This window comes from Aythya marila (genome assembly GCF_965140915.1).
Source record: "Aythya marila genome assembly, chromosome: 10".
NCBI classification, from domain to species: domain Eukaryota; kingdom Metazoa; phylum Chordata; class Aves; order Anseriformes; family Anatidae; genus Aythya; species Aythya marila.
The window spans coordinates 13,375,041-13,392,368 of record NC_139051.1 but is presented as its reverse complement, the minus strand read 5'-3'; the positions used below and the strand labels follow the sequence as shown (position 1 = coordinate 13,392,368).

At 51.0% G+C, this 17,328-nt stretch overlaps 2 protein-coding genes across 13 annotated transcripts in view; one reads left to right on the top strand and one right to left on the bottom strand.

The window, feature by feature from the left end:
* MAPKAPK3 (MAPK activated protein kinase 3) overlaps positions 1-17,328 on the top strand; it is a 129,084-nt gene that overhangs the window by 63,848 nt on the left and 47,908 nt on the right. For 11 of the 12 annotated variants that reach the window (XM_082768311.1, XM_082768320.1, XM_082768316.1 and 8 more), the window contains one exon: positions 15,461-15,796. In XM_082768311.1, the coding sequence (XP_082624437.1) occupies positions 15,572-15,796 (225 nt within the window). In that variant the 5' untranslated portion in view covers positions 15,461-15,571. Of the gene's footprint in view, positions 1-14,381; positions 15,048-15,460; positions 15,797-17,328 lie in introns of those variants that run through there. The other variant, XM_082768313.1, reaches the window with a different exon arrangement.
* CISH (cytokine inducible SH2 containing protein) lies at positions 240-6,794 on the bottom strand. The gene is made up of 3 exons (XM_082768331.1): positions 6,294-6,794; positions 1,607-1,833; positions 240-1,129 (listed from the first exon to the last, which is right to left on the bottom strand). The coding sequence occupies exons 1-3, from the start codon at positions 6,338-6,340 to the stop codon at positions 627-629; spliced, it is 777 nt and encodes a 258-aa protein (XP_082624457.1). The 5' UTR covers positions 6,341-6,794; the 3' UTR covers positions 240-626.

The following is a 17,328-nucleotide window of genomic DNA, read 5'->3' as shown; positions in this document are numbered from 1 at the left end:
GAGGTGGGTCTAGATGCAATCATCTGAATCCCACATAGCCAACAAGTCTGCGGGAGCTTGGATGTGGACTCCGGTGACCTGTTACAAGGCAGGCTCAAACATGTACTGTTTGGGTGTAAATCCAAATCCAAATTCCCACAGATTTTTGGCTGCCAGTTGTCTGGGAGCCTTTAATCTATCTCTAATTCCACAAAAGAAAAAGAAACGAAACAAAACAACAACAAAAAAAAAAAACAATAAAGTAAAAGGTGCTTTTAAAATACCATGAGGAGAGAAACTGCCATGGAAATAAATAGCGAAAATAACAAGGTTAACATCTCCGGGGTCACAGCAACTCTGAAATTCAAGTAGTGTGCACATGCCTACAGCACTTTCTCACAGCCGCTGTGGGCGCAGCCTGAGGTTCAGAGCTTGGATTGTGTCCCATTGTTCACTGAAACAACCAACTCCTCCCTGGTGCTGGAATGGATGTAGAGAGAAGGGGAGAGGAAAGGCGGACGCAGTCTCTGCTGATCATCAGCTCTTCGCCGTGCCCACCCGATGCCGTGCGGTAGCGGGCCAAGGGCACGTCAGAGTTCTCTCATTCCTGCTCCCGTCTGTCGTGCCTGAGACGCAGCGGCCGCGCTTCAGAGCTGGAAAGGGTATTGCTTCAGATAGTCCCCCATCCGCCTGGGCAGAGGGAGCTGGTCCACTGCGGCCGTGGACTTGTTAATCCGTAGCCGGCACAGGTGCTGCAGGCTGGGGATGGTGTCTTTGCGGCCCAGCGGCCGGATGAGTTTCAAGTGTACTGCTGCTGCTGCCATCTCTTTCTGCATGGGAGGTAGAGGAGACGGAGGCGGGTAGGGAGCCTCGCTCTTGCTTTCCATTGTGCAGGACATGACGTAATGCTGGATGAGGCTGACCACGTCTGGGAAGGCCAGGATACGAGGTTTGGACAGGTAGTTGGAGTCCAGCCGGAATTTGCTGTCAGTGTACTCGATGCGCACGTTGGTGGGACCTCGATTCGTCTTGACAGAGAGTGTGAACAGGTAGCTGGGGTGGGTGCTGTCCCGCACCAGGAAGGTGCCCTCCGGCATCTTCTGGAGATGCTGCTTGGCCTCGCTGGCTGTGATGGATCCCCAGTACCAACCTGGAAAAGCATCCCAAAAAGAACTTGTTAGGAAAAGAAAGTCTCAAAGGACGGGCGGTGCATTTAGGAAAGCCTTGAAGCCTGCTAAGTTCAGGGCCTGGAAAGTAACCAGGTGCAGACTTTGTAAGACCATCAGGAAGGATGGCAGTGTCGAGTGCCAAGGGTTTCCCACCCATGCTGGGGCTTGGGTGAGTGCTTTTGCAGCTACAGGAGTTTACAGAGAAAGAGGGGCTTCTCTGTTCTTTCTCTGGATACAGTTGAAAGAGACAAAGATTTTGCGTAAGTTAGTAATAAATTACTTCATGCTGAGTTTGCAGAGAATGAAAATACTCTTGCTGCACCCACATCTGGCAGCTGTGCCTGTGACAAGACCCAGCTCCTGTCTGAGTGGGACCAGGAGATCCCTCTTGGAGCTCCGACCGCGTGGCTGGCTCGCTGCTCCCCCCTATCCCCACGGCTTTGTGAGCTGCCCCTTACCAGATTCCCGCAGGTAGGAGAAGGTTTTCGCGATGCAGAGAAGGTCTTCTTCGGGGTCTCGCGTCTGAGGTGGGTTGTTGTCTGGAACCGGTGCTGCAAAGGCAGGCGCAGACTCCTCCTGGAAGGCTGTGACTGGGAGAGGCTGCATGATCTGCTCCGGCAGATCCACCGCAATGCCCCTGAGTGACAGTCGCCTGATCTTCTCCTCCGCCAGCAAAGGATGAGGTCTGAAACAAAGGGCATACTGTGCTGTTTTTCCTCGCCTTGAAAGAGGTTGCGATGAGTGTTCAGAGCGTGCTACGTTGTGCCACAGCGTGTTCTGCTCTACAAACAGACCTTCAGGACCAGTAGGTGTCAGACTGGCAAGGGGGAGAATGACACAGCTGAAGAGCCCTAAGAAAGGACAGACGCTGGCTTCTTTCTCCTTGGAAGAGGTGGCCTATCTTGCAATTTGGGTTGATAGGAAATCTGATGGTTTAGATGCTGCCTTTTAATATCTAGTTTCAGAGGCAATGAGGTTCACAGCAGCATTCCAGCTCCACTTACATCATTATGGAGTTGGAACATTTCTTTTTCTGTCACTGGGTTTATTAGTCATTTACTGTTCTATAATTAGAAGCAGAAGTGGCAACAGCCTGGGTTTTGTCCTACCCGCTCTCTACTGAAGGTTGACCCCATCTTAAATGTGCCTGTTAGAACTAAGGGTGAGCTGATCTGCTAGCAGAGTAACGGGAATACTTGCTCTCACCAAGCCCCTACATTCACAGACCTGGCATTCAAGGGCACAAAGGAGATCTCAGCGCGACCGTGATCCCTGCAGGATTACAGCAGCAGGAGGTTCTGCCACGGCCGGGCTGCTACGAGCAGCACTCCCCAAGCGTTAGCGTGGCTAACAGCAGGCAGTGGCTTCGTGCCCCTGGAGCCCTGGTGGGTGCCAGGCGCTGCTCTGCAGCAAGGCAGAGCTCCAGGGACAGGGGTGGGTGCCCCGGAGTTCTCCGTGCCCAGCCAAGCTCCTGAGCAAAAGCATGGGACTCTGTCTTCTCCTTGAAGCTCTTTGCCTTCTTATGTTCTTCTCCCTGTTCTGCTGCACGTCCTGTGTTACAGCCCCCACGCTCTCACTTGCTTAAGGCATTCTTTCAGACACTCCGAACAAAAGAAGGATGAGTTTCCAGGGAAATGCAACACAGTCCTCCACACGAGGCTGTCCCAGCACCACAGGAACCAATGGGGACTACAGAGGCGGCCGCCACCTCCACCCACATCGCTGCAGAGGAGGGGAGGAGATTCCAAAGTTGTAAGCTTTTCCCTTCCCCTCTTCTCCTCCTCTGTGCTTTATAGAAACAGATACGCTTTAGGTACCCATGCAGAAGTGCTGTAAACTGATCTTCACCTGATCACCACCAAGTCCCAGAGATGGGACTGGGAACCAGAAGAAGGGATTTGGGAGAAAAGTAGGCTGGATAGAGCCTGAAAATGATTTCATGATGATTTGAGAGTGAGAGCCAGTCCGCTCCGTGAGCCTGTGTTTCTAATAAAACCATGTAGGTTTGGAGTAAGGCTTTTGTAAGCCAGTGGTAAAAATGAATCTACAAAGAGTGACTCTTGCCCACGTAACACATGGCAAAACCCCACTATTCTGCTGGGCCTTATAAAAGAACCTTCTTCCTTTTTGCCATGTGTCAAACTGTGTTCCAGAAGCAGGGCATCTACTGCTTCTGCATGGCATTTAATCCTCACGTAGTAATTTCTATTTATGGCTAGGAAGCCAAATGTGATTGCTGTCCCTTATCTCCACCGGGCACCCTTGGCCACCAGGAGCGCGTTTGCAGTTGTGTTGGCAGCACGGTGGATCTGAACACGCCCTGGTACCTGGCACCAGCTGCTGGGAAACCTCAGCTCTCTTTTAAGTCTCACCTGAGCTGCCTTTGCGGGTGACGAGGGCTGCATTTTACAGATACTTAGATGTCTCCCTCTTAACGTGATGGTCTTCACGAATGTCACCTGCGCTCCTGGGGAGATTCCCAGTTCTCCATTCCCCTGTTTGGAGCAGGGAGGGCTGCAGGCCGGGTCCCTCCCTGCACCGAGCCCACGGTGGGAGCTGGCGCTGTGCTGTGTGGTGGGCACATGGGGCTGCTGGCAGGGCAGCATCTCACAGGCGTGCTGCTCTCTGCCCGTTCACAGAGCTGCCAGAGACTGAGTTACTCAGAGCCCGTCCCGCAGCCCTCGCTGCCCGCTCTCTCCCCCAAAGCTGCGTACTGCAGGCCAAGTTCCAACGCTCTCCTCACTTCGTTTCGCCTGGAAAGTTTTTTCTGGCCTACCCATTGGGAAACCATTTCCCACACAAAGAAAGGTTTTCTTGTTCCAGGCACGGAACTGCTCTTTTTTTGTCTTTCTATAAACCTGCTTTGGAGAGGCGATTAGGAATCGGCTAGGTGACTGGTACGGGGCAGGAGAGATAGCAAGGCTACGTGGGGAGATACACTCCAGTTTCATTGCAGAAAGCCATTAATTCCAGTCTGTGTCCAAAAGACACATCAGCTGCATGTATTTTCCAGTAGGCTTCTTTTCCAGAGCCACTGGTCACCCCTCTGAAGGAGGACCCATGTGTGCAAGGAGACAAGGCTTCCCTATGCTCTCTGCTACCTGAAGCTGAAGGAGCCCCAGCCCTGGGCAGTCCCAGAGGAGATTCTTCCACTGCAGCCAGGGAAGGACCATGCTAGTGCTCCTATTTTCCTTCCACGTGCCCACCTTCTACCCCTGACCCTCCCTACAAAAGGAATCACAAAGGAGCTTGGTGGAACGCAGGGGGGATAAAAAATTCACCCAGACCAGGAGGTGCGGGTGTCTTAAGCGACTCAAAGTAGTCTGAAGAAAAAAGAGCTGCTGCTGTGAGCTAGCAGAGCAGCTCCAAGCACAGGAAAGGGAGGGCAGAGGGATCAGGGAGTAATGGCTGACTACGGCGTTTATGGAGAGGGGTACAGTCAGAAGGAAAGCACATTTGCGAGAGGGACGAGAAGAGTTTGCTGCCATAAGGACGTGTTGAATGAGGTCTGCTGACATGATAAAGTCAGCCCTTTACTAGGGACAGAGTGAGTATTTGAACATAAATAGCACTCGTAAGAAAGAGAGAGACGCACGCAAGATCAGCGTGAATTGTTAGTACAACAGCTGCGATGAGGAGGAAAACAAACGTAAAAGATTTGGCAGCTCTGGCTGGTACGCCGTGTGGAGTCTCGAGAGAAACAGCAAATGAACTTCCAGTGCTTTGGCAATTAGTGCTTCAAAAAGCCTTGGAAAGCCAAGAAAGTTCAAGAGAATAGATAAGTCTGATACCATTTAGTGTTAGCTTTGCAGTTACTTTGCTGATAAGTCCTTTGTAGCACAGTACAAGTAGTACGAGAAAAAGTGAGTAGAGCTGCTCTGCTTTCTGTGAGCCACGTCCCAGAACTCCCATGGGAGCCTGGTCTGACTAGGGGGGAGAGTATGGAGGCTGGGAGATGTGAAATCCTGTAGGGCAGTGAAAATGGAACAATAAATGCTCACAAAGAGGATATTAAGAGACAGCCATCTACACATCTGGCTACGTAACATGCTCTTGGTGGGAGATGGGAAGCAGTAGCTCCAGCACATTAACCCTGGGGGGAAGCTTCAGATAAGGGTTTCACAAAACATAAGCTGAAAAATGAATTTCCATTGCCGTGGCTGCAGGAACTGCAGCAGTACACTGAAAATGAGAGCAAAAATGAGCAAAGGAAAACCCACTCGAGTAGTAGGAAAGTATTGGTAAGCACGAGCTCCGTTGGCCTACGGAACGGATTTGGGGGGAAAGTGGCAGAAAAGTCCCCGTGCTTTAGTCATTTAGAGCGGACAAGGGAAATGCGGTGACTGAGGAAAATCCGCTGCGGGCAGCAGGGGTGGGCAGCACGGGCATTTCGGCTCAGACCGGAGCAAACGCCGGCACTTCCCAAGCACACAGCGTGTGTGAGGGCGCGGGGTGACTCCTGCAGCCCAGGTACTCACACGGGCTGGTGACCATGAGCCAAGCAGATCCTACGGACACCGAAGGGCCGACACGGCGCTGCCGGAGCCCAGTACCAAAGAAGGGGCTTTGCCGCTTCCTATTTTACTGAACCCATATTTCTGTGATGTTACTGTGTATGTGCCTCCTCTGGCTTTCCTGTTGGCAGCGTGCTGTGTGTGGGGAAGTCTGTGTATATGCACTTACATTTAACACCACGCAGAAAAGCAACAGAGAAAGGAAACCATGTGTTCAGCAGAAATATTTACTTAGGAGCAGACATGGAGGTCTGAACTCCGGGGACGGTTCTCCCCGCGGGCAGTGTCAGAGAGCCCGGACGGTCTGGGTCTGCATCCCCGCGGGTGCTACGCACAGCGCACCAGACAGCGCCCGGGGTTTTACTGATTTTGACTCCCCAAAAGACTGGGAATACTGAGTAACTTTTCAGCAACAGAAAGCAGAGAAATCAGGAATACTTCATGGCCGCATGATTTTGGCCACGGAACCTCCAAGGCAGACATACAGGACCCACACAGAACTCAGTACTCAGCCAGCCTAAGTCATCCCCATCCCATTGTAATGTCACACAGAGAAAACCACCCCGGGGAGCCTACAAATCCTACAAGGATCCCTCTATGGCTTTTAAAAGAAGGCTGCACGGTGTCTTACCCCTGAACACAGAGGATCATGTCACTCCTGGACCAAGGGAAAAGCATTAAGTCTTCAGGAAGGTGGCAAATGCTTTCTCCTCTTCCTTCTCGTCCTCCTTGGCTCCTTTTCCTTTGCTTCCCAGACGGACCAAGCTCTTTCCAGCCTCGGGTCCGGGCTTCCCAGGAGGAGGCAGCGGGCACGTCCCGGCCCTGCTTCAGCCCCGCGTCGGCTTGGCGGGGGACTCGGCGGGGCGGTGGAGAAGAGCGAGTTCTCGTGCCGCTTTCCAGAAAGCGGCAACGGCAAAGTTTTAAAAATAACCAGAGAAAAGGGAGACTGCGTCCGTCTGGAGAGGACCTGATCTTCCTCCGAAGCAGCCTCTTAGGAGAAAATGATAATATTCAGAGCACGCTGAAATAATAATAAATAGGTAGGAATAAATAGCCTCTCCCCGAATGCATGGGAGAGGGGAGCCGGGAGAGCAGCAAGCAACCTGCTTGTTCACGGACTCCAGAAGTAATGAAGCTCCGAGAAAGAAAAAAAAAAAAAAAAAAGAGAAGGAAAAAAAAAAAAACCTACTAAGTAATCTTTTGTTTGCCCCTTTTAATCTGTTCCAGGAAGTGAGGGATTCCTGGAATCGCATTGTATTCGCATCACTCTTCCGATATCAACCACGCGAAAAAAAAAAAAAAAAAAAAAGAGAAAAGGAAAAAAAAAAAAAAGAAAGAAACCAGCCCCCTTCCCCCCCCCCGGCAGGTATAAATAGCCGCGAGCGGAGCGGGCGCGCTGCTGGCAGTGCCGGGGCTGCGGCTGGGGGGCGAGGAGCGGAGCGGGGAGAGAAGAGAGGAGAGGGGCCGGGCCGGGCTGAGCTGAGCTGAGCTGATCTGGGCCGAGCCGGGCTGTGTTGGGCCGGGCCGGGCCGGGCCGGGCGCGTGTTCGCGGAAACGCCTTTGATCCATTTCCAAGAACTTTCCAGGAACGCGGGGCCGCCGCGCCGGGCGCTGCCAATGGGCGCCGCCGCCGCCCCCGCCCGCCGCATGCGCGGGGCTGAGGCAGAGCCCGGGCGGCTTCGGGCACCGCAAGGCCCCGCTCCGGCCCCGCTCCGGCCCCGCCGCCTCCTCCTCGGCCTCGGGGAGCTCCGGGACCCTCCGTGGGGCCGGGGAAAGCCGCGAGAAAATCGGCAACCGCGGCACGCAGCCGAGAGACGGCTTCATACCCCCCACCACCACCCTCCCCCCGGGCTGTCCAGAGCTGGCAGAGGCTGGCTGGGCAAAATGGGGTGGAAATAGCGCGTTTGGGGTTGTTGGAGGGGTTGGGTTTACACGCAGCACCGGGTCTTGCTTCCCTGCCACAAATGGGCAGGTTCGTCGCCTGCTGGAGGGGGGAAGGAGTGTGCCAGGCGTGCTGCTGGGCACCAGTTGTGTGGGGCTGTAGGGAGAGGGGTCTCCTCCTGGGTGGGCATCAGCCCCTGACAGCCTTTTGCTCCTGCCCTTCATCAGTGATGGGCGCTGTGGCAGCAGGGAGATGCTCTCAGAGGGGTGAGGGCACCCCAGGGGTGTTGGCACACAGGTCCCCTCGGCCAGTTCGCTTCTGCTCCCACCACGGGCTGCGGCTCACCCTGCACCTGGGCGTATGTAAAGCCATGGTGGAGTGAGGGGACAGCGGGCCTTCAAGATGACCATTAAAAAAAAAAAAGCAGCTAATGTGTATGAGAATTAGTGAAAGGAGCTTTCACCTTAACCGGAAACGTTTTAGGGGCCTACCTCAAAAAATGGGTCTAGCTAATGCCTGGCCGGTTTTACCTACAAAGTCAGTATCACTGACCGCCTAGAAGTCAGGACTCAGCAGCACTTCAGCACTCTGCCTCTTTTCGGTGCTCTGTGTGAGAGCTTTGCCTCTCGCCACTGTTCTGCGTGTCACGGGAATGCCCGAGGTGGGAGGCAGGACAGTGTGTGGGCCTTGCCAGTGCCCTGGGCTTTTGCAGCTGGGCACAGACAATAGAAATCATCGCCATCCCAACAAATGAGTTCCTTGCGCCCAGTTTATACCGATCCAAGTGGCTCCCAAGGTTTCAGATTTGAGGAGTGAGGACAAGGCAAAAGCAGCTACAAGCGGTATTGTTGGGTGATAGGACTTGGTTATCAAAGATTTCAAGGAAAGCTCACAACGAAGTCACCGAGGCAAGAAAGTCCAGAGCTGGTGAACCACAGGTAGTCCCCTCGGAACGTTCCCAGCACAACAGCACCATCTACTGCTGAGCCCTGCTGCAGGAGCCGGCCGGCCACGGTCCCCTCTTCGCTGCGGTCAGTGCGGCTCCCTCAGGTTGCCATCATCCTGCAGAATTGGTGTAAATGAAAATTACATCCAAAAATCGTAATTCTAGAGCAAGATCTGTGTGTCCGGGGACTAGATTTACCTCTTATTATAAACTTGTACGTGGGAGACGAAAAGAAATTTGCCCCTCTGTCCGTAAAGCCATCTCTATCCCATGCTTACCTGTATTATAAAGTAAACAGCATGTAAGCGAGCAAATAGCAATAATAAACATCTATTCCCCATTTAAATGTACCATCTCACAATCTGGGTAGGTCCCATCAATTTTTCTTGAATCAGCAGCACACAAGAGGGTGATGAGCTTGCTATCGTGCTCTGGATTTCCGAAGCCAGTGTGGAGCAAGGGCGCTCCAGGTGGTGGGCGAGCCGTGCCGTGAGTATGAGACATGCAGAAGCAGAATGTGCAGGACAACAGCGGACCTTATTCAGGGCTACAAGGAAATACCTTGGTACTACTGTAAGCATCTCACCACATTTGTTGTCCCTAGGCTTGCTGGCATGCAGTGACCTAGAAAACAATCACAGTGTGGCATTTGTTAGGAGCTTCTGTGCTTGTATCAAATGCTGTGGCTCTGAAAAAAAAAAAAATGCATTCCTGAGTGATCTGGGTGGGCACCCCAGGGCTGTCAGACAATGCCGTTATACCCCTTGGTTGAGGATCCCCTTCAGTGAAAGAGATATTCATTGCCTGTGCTCCACTGCAGCAGAAAATGAAGCACTGTCTTCTGTAGACAGATTTGAAGATTTATGATGTTTTAGATTTATGGTACGTCTAGAAAGAAAAAAAAAAAAAAAGTATTTTCTTCTTTTTTTAATCTCTCTGCTGAAATAGAGTTGTCCAACTGGCATCTCTATCTCTCTCCATAGATAAGCCATGTCTGAGTGCTGCTGCTGCTCTAGAGATCCCCAGACCGCAACCCTTAGTGGAGGAGCAGGGATGGAGCCTCCCAAACCTTCTCACCAACCAAGACAAGTTATCTGTAAGAAGGTGTCTGGTTCCAGGATTATAAAATAAACTGTCCTACCCTCTTCTATATTTCTCTAGAAATATCCCTCTGCTGAGGGATACGTGTGCTGACAGGGAGGAAGTTCCTTGAGGAACTAAGGCAGGTATTAGGACACATCCTGCAGATTGTATGAGGCTGATGATCTTCACAGAATCATAGAACGGCTTGGGTTGGGAGGGACCTCAAAGATTGTTCCAACCCCTGGCCATAGGCAGGGACGCCACCCACCAAATCAGGTTGCTCAGGGTCTCTTCCACCCTGGCCTTGACACCTCCCGGGATGGGGCACCCACAGCTTCTCTGGGCAGCCTGTGCCAGTGGCTCACCACCCTCTGAGGGAAGAATTTCCTCCTATCCTCTAATCTAAATCTCCCCTCTTTCAGTTTAAAACCATTCCCCCTTGTCCTGTCATTATCCGACTGAGCAAAGAGTTGCTCCCCATCTTTTTTTTCAGTCCCCTTCAAGTACTGAAGGGTTGCAATGAGGTCTCAATGAAGTCTTCTCTTCTCCAGACTGAACATCCCTGGCTCTCTCAGCCTTTCTTCACAGGAGAGCTGATCCAGCCTCTGATCAGCTTTGTGGCCCTCCTCTGGACCCGCTCTAACAGCCCCACATCCTTCTCGTGCTGGGGGCCCCAGGCCTGGACGCAGCACTGCAGGTGGGGCCTCAGGAGGGCAGAGCAGAGGGGGACAATCACCTCCCTCCCCTGCTGGCCGCTCCTTGTGACACAGCCCGGGATGCAGTTGCCCTTCTGGGCTGCAGGTGCTCACTGCTGGCTCATGTCCAGCTTCTCATCCACCAGAACCCCCAAGTCCTTCTCTGCAGGGCTGCTCTCAATGAGCTCTTCTCCCAGTCTGTCCTGTCTGGGATTGACCCGTCCCAGATGCAGCACCTTGCACTTGGCCTTGTTGAACCTCATTAGGTTCATGCGGGCCCACTTCTCAAGCTTGTCCCGGTCCTTTTGGATGTCATCCCTTCCTTCTGGTTTATCAACCACACCACTCAGCTTGGTGCCAGCTGCAAACATGCTGAGGGTGCACTCAGTCCCACTGTCCATGTCATTGGTAAAGGTATTAAACAGCACTGGTCCCAGGACAGGCCCCTGAGGGACACCACTCATCACCAGCCTCCACCTGGACACAGAGCCATTGACACCACTCTCTGGGTGCCACCTTCAAGCCAACTCCTTATTCACTGAATGGTCCACCCAGAAAATCCATCTCTCTCCAATTTGGAGACCAGGATGTCATGTGGGGCCACACCAGAGGCCTAGCAGAAGTCCAGGCAGATGACATTGGTTGGTGTTAGCTTGCCGACCGATGCAGTCAGTCCATCACAGAAGGCCACCAGGGTGGTCAGCCACGATTTGCCCTTGGTGAAGCCGTGCTGGCTGCCTCGGGTCACCTCTTTGTCCTGCATATGCCTTGACATATTGAGACATCCTTTTCCTTCACTAGCAACTGGCTCATAGCTAGAGTTTGTAATTTTGCTTAGAAAGCATATTATAAGCTCAGGTGACAACAAAGCGTGCTGAGAACAAGGAGTTGTTCTAGTTTACTGGTCACAAAGCATCAGGTTAACGTCACTGCCTGTGAAATAGCTCTGTAAACCTGGTCTTTTCTCAGCAGCAGAGAGAAAGGAGCCAAACTGATGTTTTTTTCTAATTTTATGGGTAATAGCAATTATTTCAGTTTCTGGTTTGTTATTGTTATTGGTCTTATTTTTCTTCTTCTTTTCAATAAGTCTGCGGCAGACACTGCCAGAACAAAACTGAAGGATGGGGGGAAAAAACATGTATATAGCCTCTGTTCCAGAGCACTGTGTACGTGACAGACTAAACTAAAGATCATATAGAAGTGTCTTTTCTTCTCCCACGTATCACAATATTGTTCTATAGAGCTTTCCTTTCCTTCTTTTAATATCACAGACACAGCAGTTTTTGAAGAACATCCTGAGAAATTTAATAAGGCTGCTGCAACCTCCCAATCAGGCAAAGCTGTGTCCTCACTTCAACCTGACAATACAGAGCGTTTTCTCTTCGGTGACATCTATATAATGCATCCCAGAGAGTGGATTTTTCATAACACAGGGAAAAAAAATACAGCTGTTACTCCGGGGAAGCAGTGTTTCAGAAAAAAAAAAACAAGTCACTATATTTTCAGTTGATGGTGGCATTTTCTTTATTGCCATTGATATTGATCTCCACAAGACATTGCTATCAAAGGACTAGCCCCCATACAAATCATTTTTGTCTCTGAATAAACTCAGATAACTCTAGCATTCAGACAAGTATCATTCTTCCAAAACATGCCATCTCCTAAAGAAGATTTGATGACCTCAGATTTCCTAGCTCTCCATGTGACAACAAACTGAGATTCTTTTATTTTTTGATTTTTTTAAGAAATGGGATATTTGACAGTCTGAAATGGCTCCGATCCCAGATACTGCTATTATTGAATTGCTACAGCACAGGAAAAGGGCAGTGAAAAATACCCAGTGAGATAGCCAAAGTTAACCTTCCATATTTAAACAACAGTACTCTATTTGTCTAGACGAGGTATCTGTGATATTCAAGACTTGATAAAATTGATACAGGAATGGCATATCCAAACCGCATGCTGGCTGAAATACCAAGCTTCACAGGGTTAACATATTAGCTTAGAGACATGGGGCTGCTGCCCCACAGCTTATTGCAAGACCGAGGCTTTACTGAGCGGTAATTTCCTCTTACAAACTACTCTTCTAGTGTCGGGTAAGCAGGAGAAGCTGAGCTACTAAATTATCTCTGGAAATAAGTTGTTTTGTGATGTTGCTGTTGGGGATTTTTGGTTAAAACAGGATTAATATTTAATTTACAGTTTTAGGGATTTTTGAGAGGATGAAAGAACTTTTGCCGTATTGGGCTCTTATCATGTAATAGTACTGTTTTTTTAAAAACTTCAAAAAGCAAACATCAATAAATAAATAAAAACTTCTTTCTGAATGAAAAATGTCCCCCGGCACAATAAGCTGCAGCGGGCCTGTCAGCATTTCCTCTGTCAGCATCTCCAAAGGACTGTAACGCGGCTCAGCCTGCCATGAGCACAAAGAGGAGCTGCAGGATCCGCAGTGTAAGTTTTTGATCTTGTGAAATGTAATTCCCAGCGAGATCTAAGCCTGACATTTGAAAGCAGGCGCTGTGTGAAATGCTCCCAGAGCCAGACGGGGGGACAAGTGCCACCAAGATGACCGCGCCGCACTTGCTGCCTTTACGTTGTCAGAGGTGTTGGGGTTAAATGGTTAACCCACTTGTTAGCTCCAGGATGTGCCTGGCCTCAGCGTGCTTGTCGGAGAAATTATAAAACCTTAAGCAGCTTAAGAGGAGGATATTGCACAAATGAATGTTCCCGGCTCTCTGCAAACGGCGCGTGGGTTGCAAAAGCTGGGATTTACAAAAGCAGGAGCTTGCAGGTGGGTGCTCCCACAGGGATTTGCAGAGGCAGTCACGCCAAGACACCACGCCAGGTCACTACGGCAGAGACCTCTCTCTGGTGGAGCACCTAAAAGAGACTGCCTTTGGACTGCCCCACGTGGCCAGGTTTTTGTGTTTGGTGTTTGTGTTTTGCCTTTGCTTTGGAATAGAGATACACTTTGTGCTCGGACAACCTATCCAAGATAGAAGAATGAACACAAAGAACAAGGGGATGTATTTGCTTTTTCTCCCTCAGCTGTGGTCATCCTTGTCTACTGCAAGGCTATTTGATACTTGGGCTGTGCTGCAAAGGCTTTTTCAAAGTTTATGGAGGGTGAAATTAGCAGAGGGTTTGTGTAAGGCCTTATTAACCATGATTCACATGGGATTTTTAAGGTCTTTGCTATGTTTAAGCTTATTACTGTCTGCTGGCAGAATGGTGAACTTTGCTAAGAGCATATATAGACAGTATTGAGTAGTGAACCCAGATAAGCGTAGCTTTCAAGAATGCATCACTTCAGGCAGTGATATGAAAACTGTCTCATCCTGCCAGTTGAACTCTTCCAAGGAACCTTCTCCGGAGGCTTCCTAACAGATGTGTAGAACCAGCTACCCCCAACCAGGAGAACCCTGCCTTATCCCCTCATCTTTCCTCCTCTCTTTCCATGCAAATCTTATTTTGGAGCAGCTCATTCTTGAAATAGTTAGGAGGAGTCATAATTTCTTAATGAAATTCTTAGCTGCAGACACTGTGAGAAAGCAGCAACTCCCTCAGTAGACATCTGCTTGGATTTTTGGCAGTTTCCCACGTCTAATGTTTTCCCTGGCTTTAACACGCCAGTCACTGCAATGACTGCTTGCTTTGGTCAGCCATAGACCCTGTAGGAGTTGCATGGGACGGTAAGAAGTGGGCTGTGAACGGGAGCAACAAATCAGCGTGAGCGAGAATAGTCCTGAAATTACAAGCTGAGAGACTGATGTGTTTTCTGAAGGGTCTGGCCCCCAGTGCCTGTGCACACAGCTATCTACTGCAAAGAGGAGGAAAGCACCATCCAGGACAAATAAGCAGCAGAGGCAGAAGCTGTGGGAGGTAAAGTAGGAGCAAGCTGCAGACTACAGCACGGTGTTACTGACGGCTTCCAGCCTGCCAGCCTGCGGTTATGCACGTGCCTGAGACTGCACTGCTGGAGGTGGTGCGAAGCCCGAGAAGGCTGGAAGCCAAACCTTGGAGGGTGAGGATGGAAACGGCCGCGGTCCCCAGGGGGTGACCGGCCCCAAAGGGCTGAGCTGGACGGGGCACCGGGCCCCGCAGAGCTCGGCCGCAGGCCTGGAGGGGAGGCCGAGGCCGGGTGGCGCTCGGAGAAAGCGCTCATTAGAGCTTGTAATGATTTTTCTCCTGCCTGCAAGACCTCCAGAGGCCGTGACGTAAAGCGACAAAAACGTATTTTTAACGTATTTTTAACACCGAGGGCACCGGGATGTGTGGCCCCCCGGGGCCGCTCCAAGCCCGGGGCGGCCGCACGGGCGCGCTGCGGCACAAGGCCGCAGGCGGGAAGGCAGCCGCGCCTCTCCCAGCCCTTTTCTTGTTCCATTTATTATTTCATTTTCTTATTTTTATTTTTTTTAAACCCGCTCCTCCCGGGGAGGAGGCCTTCACACCGCGCCTCGCCCGCGGGCAGCCTCAGGCGCTTCCCCCCCGCTGCCTCAGGGTTCCCCCCCTCCCCCCCCGCCGCTCAGCACCCCCCTGCCCCTCGCCCTCCCCGGGGACGAGGCGGCGGCGGCGGCTGCCGAGCACCCCGCACCCCGCTGCCTCCCGGGGCTCCCCCCGGGGGCTGCCCCCTTCCACCCCCGGGGCCGGGCTCCCCTCAGCGGCCCCAGGGTGCGGGGAGGCGGCGCGCACCTGCCCGGGGCGGGCGCAGGCAGACGCCGCCCTCCGGGACTCCGCACCGGGAAGCCTCGGCTGGGGCCGCGCCGCCACGGGCAGGTAACGACCTCCGAGCCCCCCCTCAGCCCCCTGCGCCTCGCTACCCCTCAGCGCCATCCCGCCCTCCTCCTCCTCCTCCTCCTTCTCCCCTCAGCATGGGGCTGAAGGCTCCGGCCCCCCGCGGGGTGAGGCGGCCCCGAGGCCCTGCTCGTGGCTCCTGCGGGGCACGGGGAGGCGGCGGGGTGGCAGCGAGCTCCTCGGGGCAGGCAGCGCAGTGAAAGCAGCGAGTTGTGGTGGGGAATGGTGGCCCTGTGTGGGGGCAGCTGGGCTGCAAGGGTGTGTGCCCTGAGGGGAACCTCCCCGCGCCTTTGGGTTCCTGGGTGCCCGCTCACTTTGCTAGGGAAGAAAGTGGTTAGGTGGCACCCAGTTCACCTCCGCTGCTATTACTGAAGCTCATTTCCATTTTTATTCAGGGCTAAATGGCGAGCCAATGGACTATTTGAAGCATTTGGTTTGATCACCAGGAGGGACCCGGCAGAGGATAACCCACAGGGTGTCTCGGTAGCCTCAGACTCATCCCTGATATGGAACAAAATGAAGGCGAGCAGGAAGGCCAGCCAGAGAGCCACATGGAGAGCAAGACCATCGTGAAATCCTTGCCTGGGGGAGCAGCCCATGTCAAACTAGAGATAAAAAAGCATGCAGTTACAGACGACTACAAACTCTCCAAACGGGTGTTAGGGTTAGGAATCAATGGCAAAGTACTGGAGTGTTTCAACAAAGAGACTGGGCAGAAATGTGCTCTGAAGGTATGTAGGCTCTTTTTTTTCCCCCTTGTTTATATTTTGGAGGCTAGGGTTCACTTCTAAAGCCCCAGAAAAGGTACTTGTTCTGCTCCTCACATTGCACAAAGAGGGCTCCATGAAGAACTCCAATACGCAGGGACGTTTGTATTGCTTACAGCACAGTGGCCCAAACCTGAGTCTTTTCCAGAAAATTCTGCATGAGTTTCTGTTCTGTGAGAAAGCTTGCTGGATTTTGAAGGAATATATTATGCAATACTTGGGAATGCAACTGTTTTGGATCTTGTGCAATGAAATAGGCCTCAACTGGGAAGTATTTAAATATTCGTTGGTCTTTAGGCTTTTCTCCCTTTGAAGATTTTTTGAAGGGCACTATTAATTGTAGATGCAAAGCTGGTAGAGGCAGACTCACAAATATTCAACTTTGGAAGGAGGATCTCTTTTGGCTTTTTAAGGGGCATTTCCAGTTTACTCTGTTGCTCTCCTCTTTATCTTTGTGATCTGATTCCAGAAGGGCATTACCTGGGAAAACACACATAACAACAGTATTGGCAAGTACGTTTAGCTGTTAACTGAAAATGAGAAGGAATTTATAATGATATGCATAACTTAAATAAATGGACCAGTAGCCATTAATTAGAGAACATTAAGCTCACCTGCCTTTCGCTCTGCAGCTTTTAACCTGAAGACTTCCTTGATGATTTTAGACTGTATGATAAAAATTAAAAATAATATTTTTTTAAACCTAACCCAAATGAGGACCAGCTTGGATATATGGCAGAAATGAAAACCAGTCAAAGTAATTGTCATGAGAATGTTTTAAGAAATGTTACTGAGTTCTTGCTGAAGTTGATGTGATTAGTTAGGATATTTAGAAGACTTTTGGGTACCCTTCTGCTTCATAAACCTCATGTTCACATTTGCTGCCAGCAGGACAAATCTGTTACTGGGCTGCCAGAAGGCCTGCTGGAGTCTGGATGTGCTCTTCCCTTTATCGAGCTAGAATTGCCATGCCCAGCAGATTTCTTGCACTCTGATGCAGGAGGCTGGAAGTACCTGGTAGCTTTGTATATTAAAAATAATTTTAATAGGTGAAATAGAAAAGGTTATAATACAGTAGCATGCTGATTAATGTGCGTGTTTCCAGCACTCTCATTTTTTTTTTATCACTGTTTGTGTATCATCTACACGTAGCTGACTCACAAAGGTTTATCATCAGGGAAACTGGAAGTTTTGGCAAACAGCCTGGGAAGTACTGGGGTTTCACACCTGCCCAGGGGAGCATTGGGTTTTGCTACTCTGAAGTGTGATCCATTAATCAGATCCTTCTGCTAAAATATTCATGGACAAGTGAGTTAACTTGAAGGGCTATCAACATTAATTTCCATACTTAGCATACTGTGATGAAGGATAGTATTCCTTCAAGTTAATATGGAAACTGTTCTGCTATTTCTGAAGGGTTTAGCAGGTTTGCTATTGTGGTGATTTTACCTTGCTGGGCAGCTGAATTCTACCACCACCACTTTCTCACTACCCTT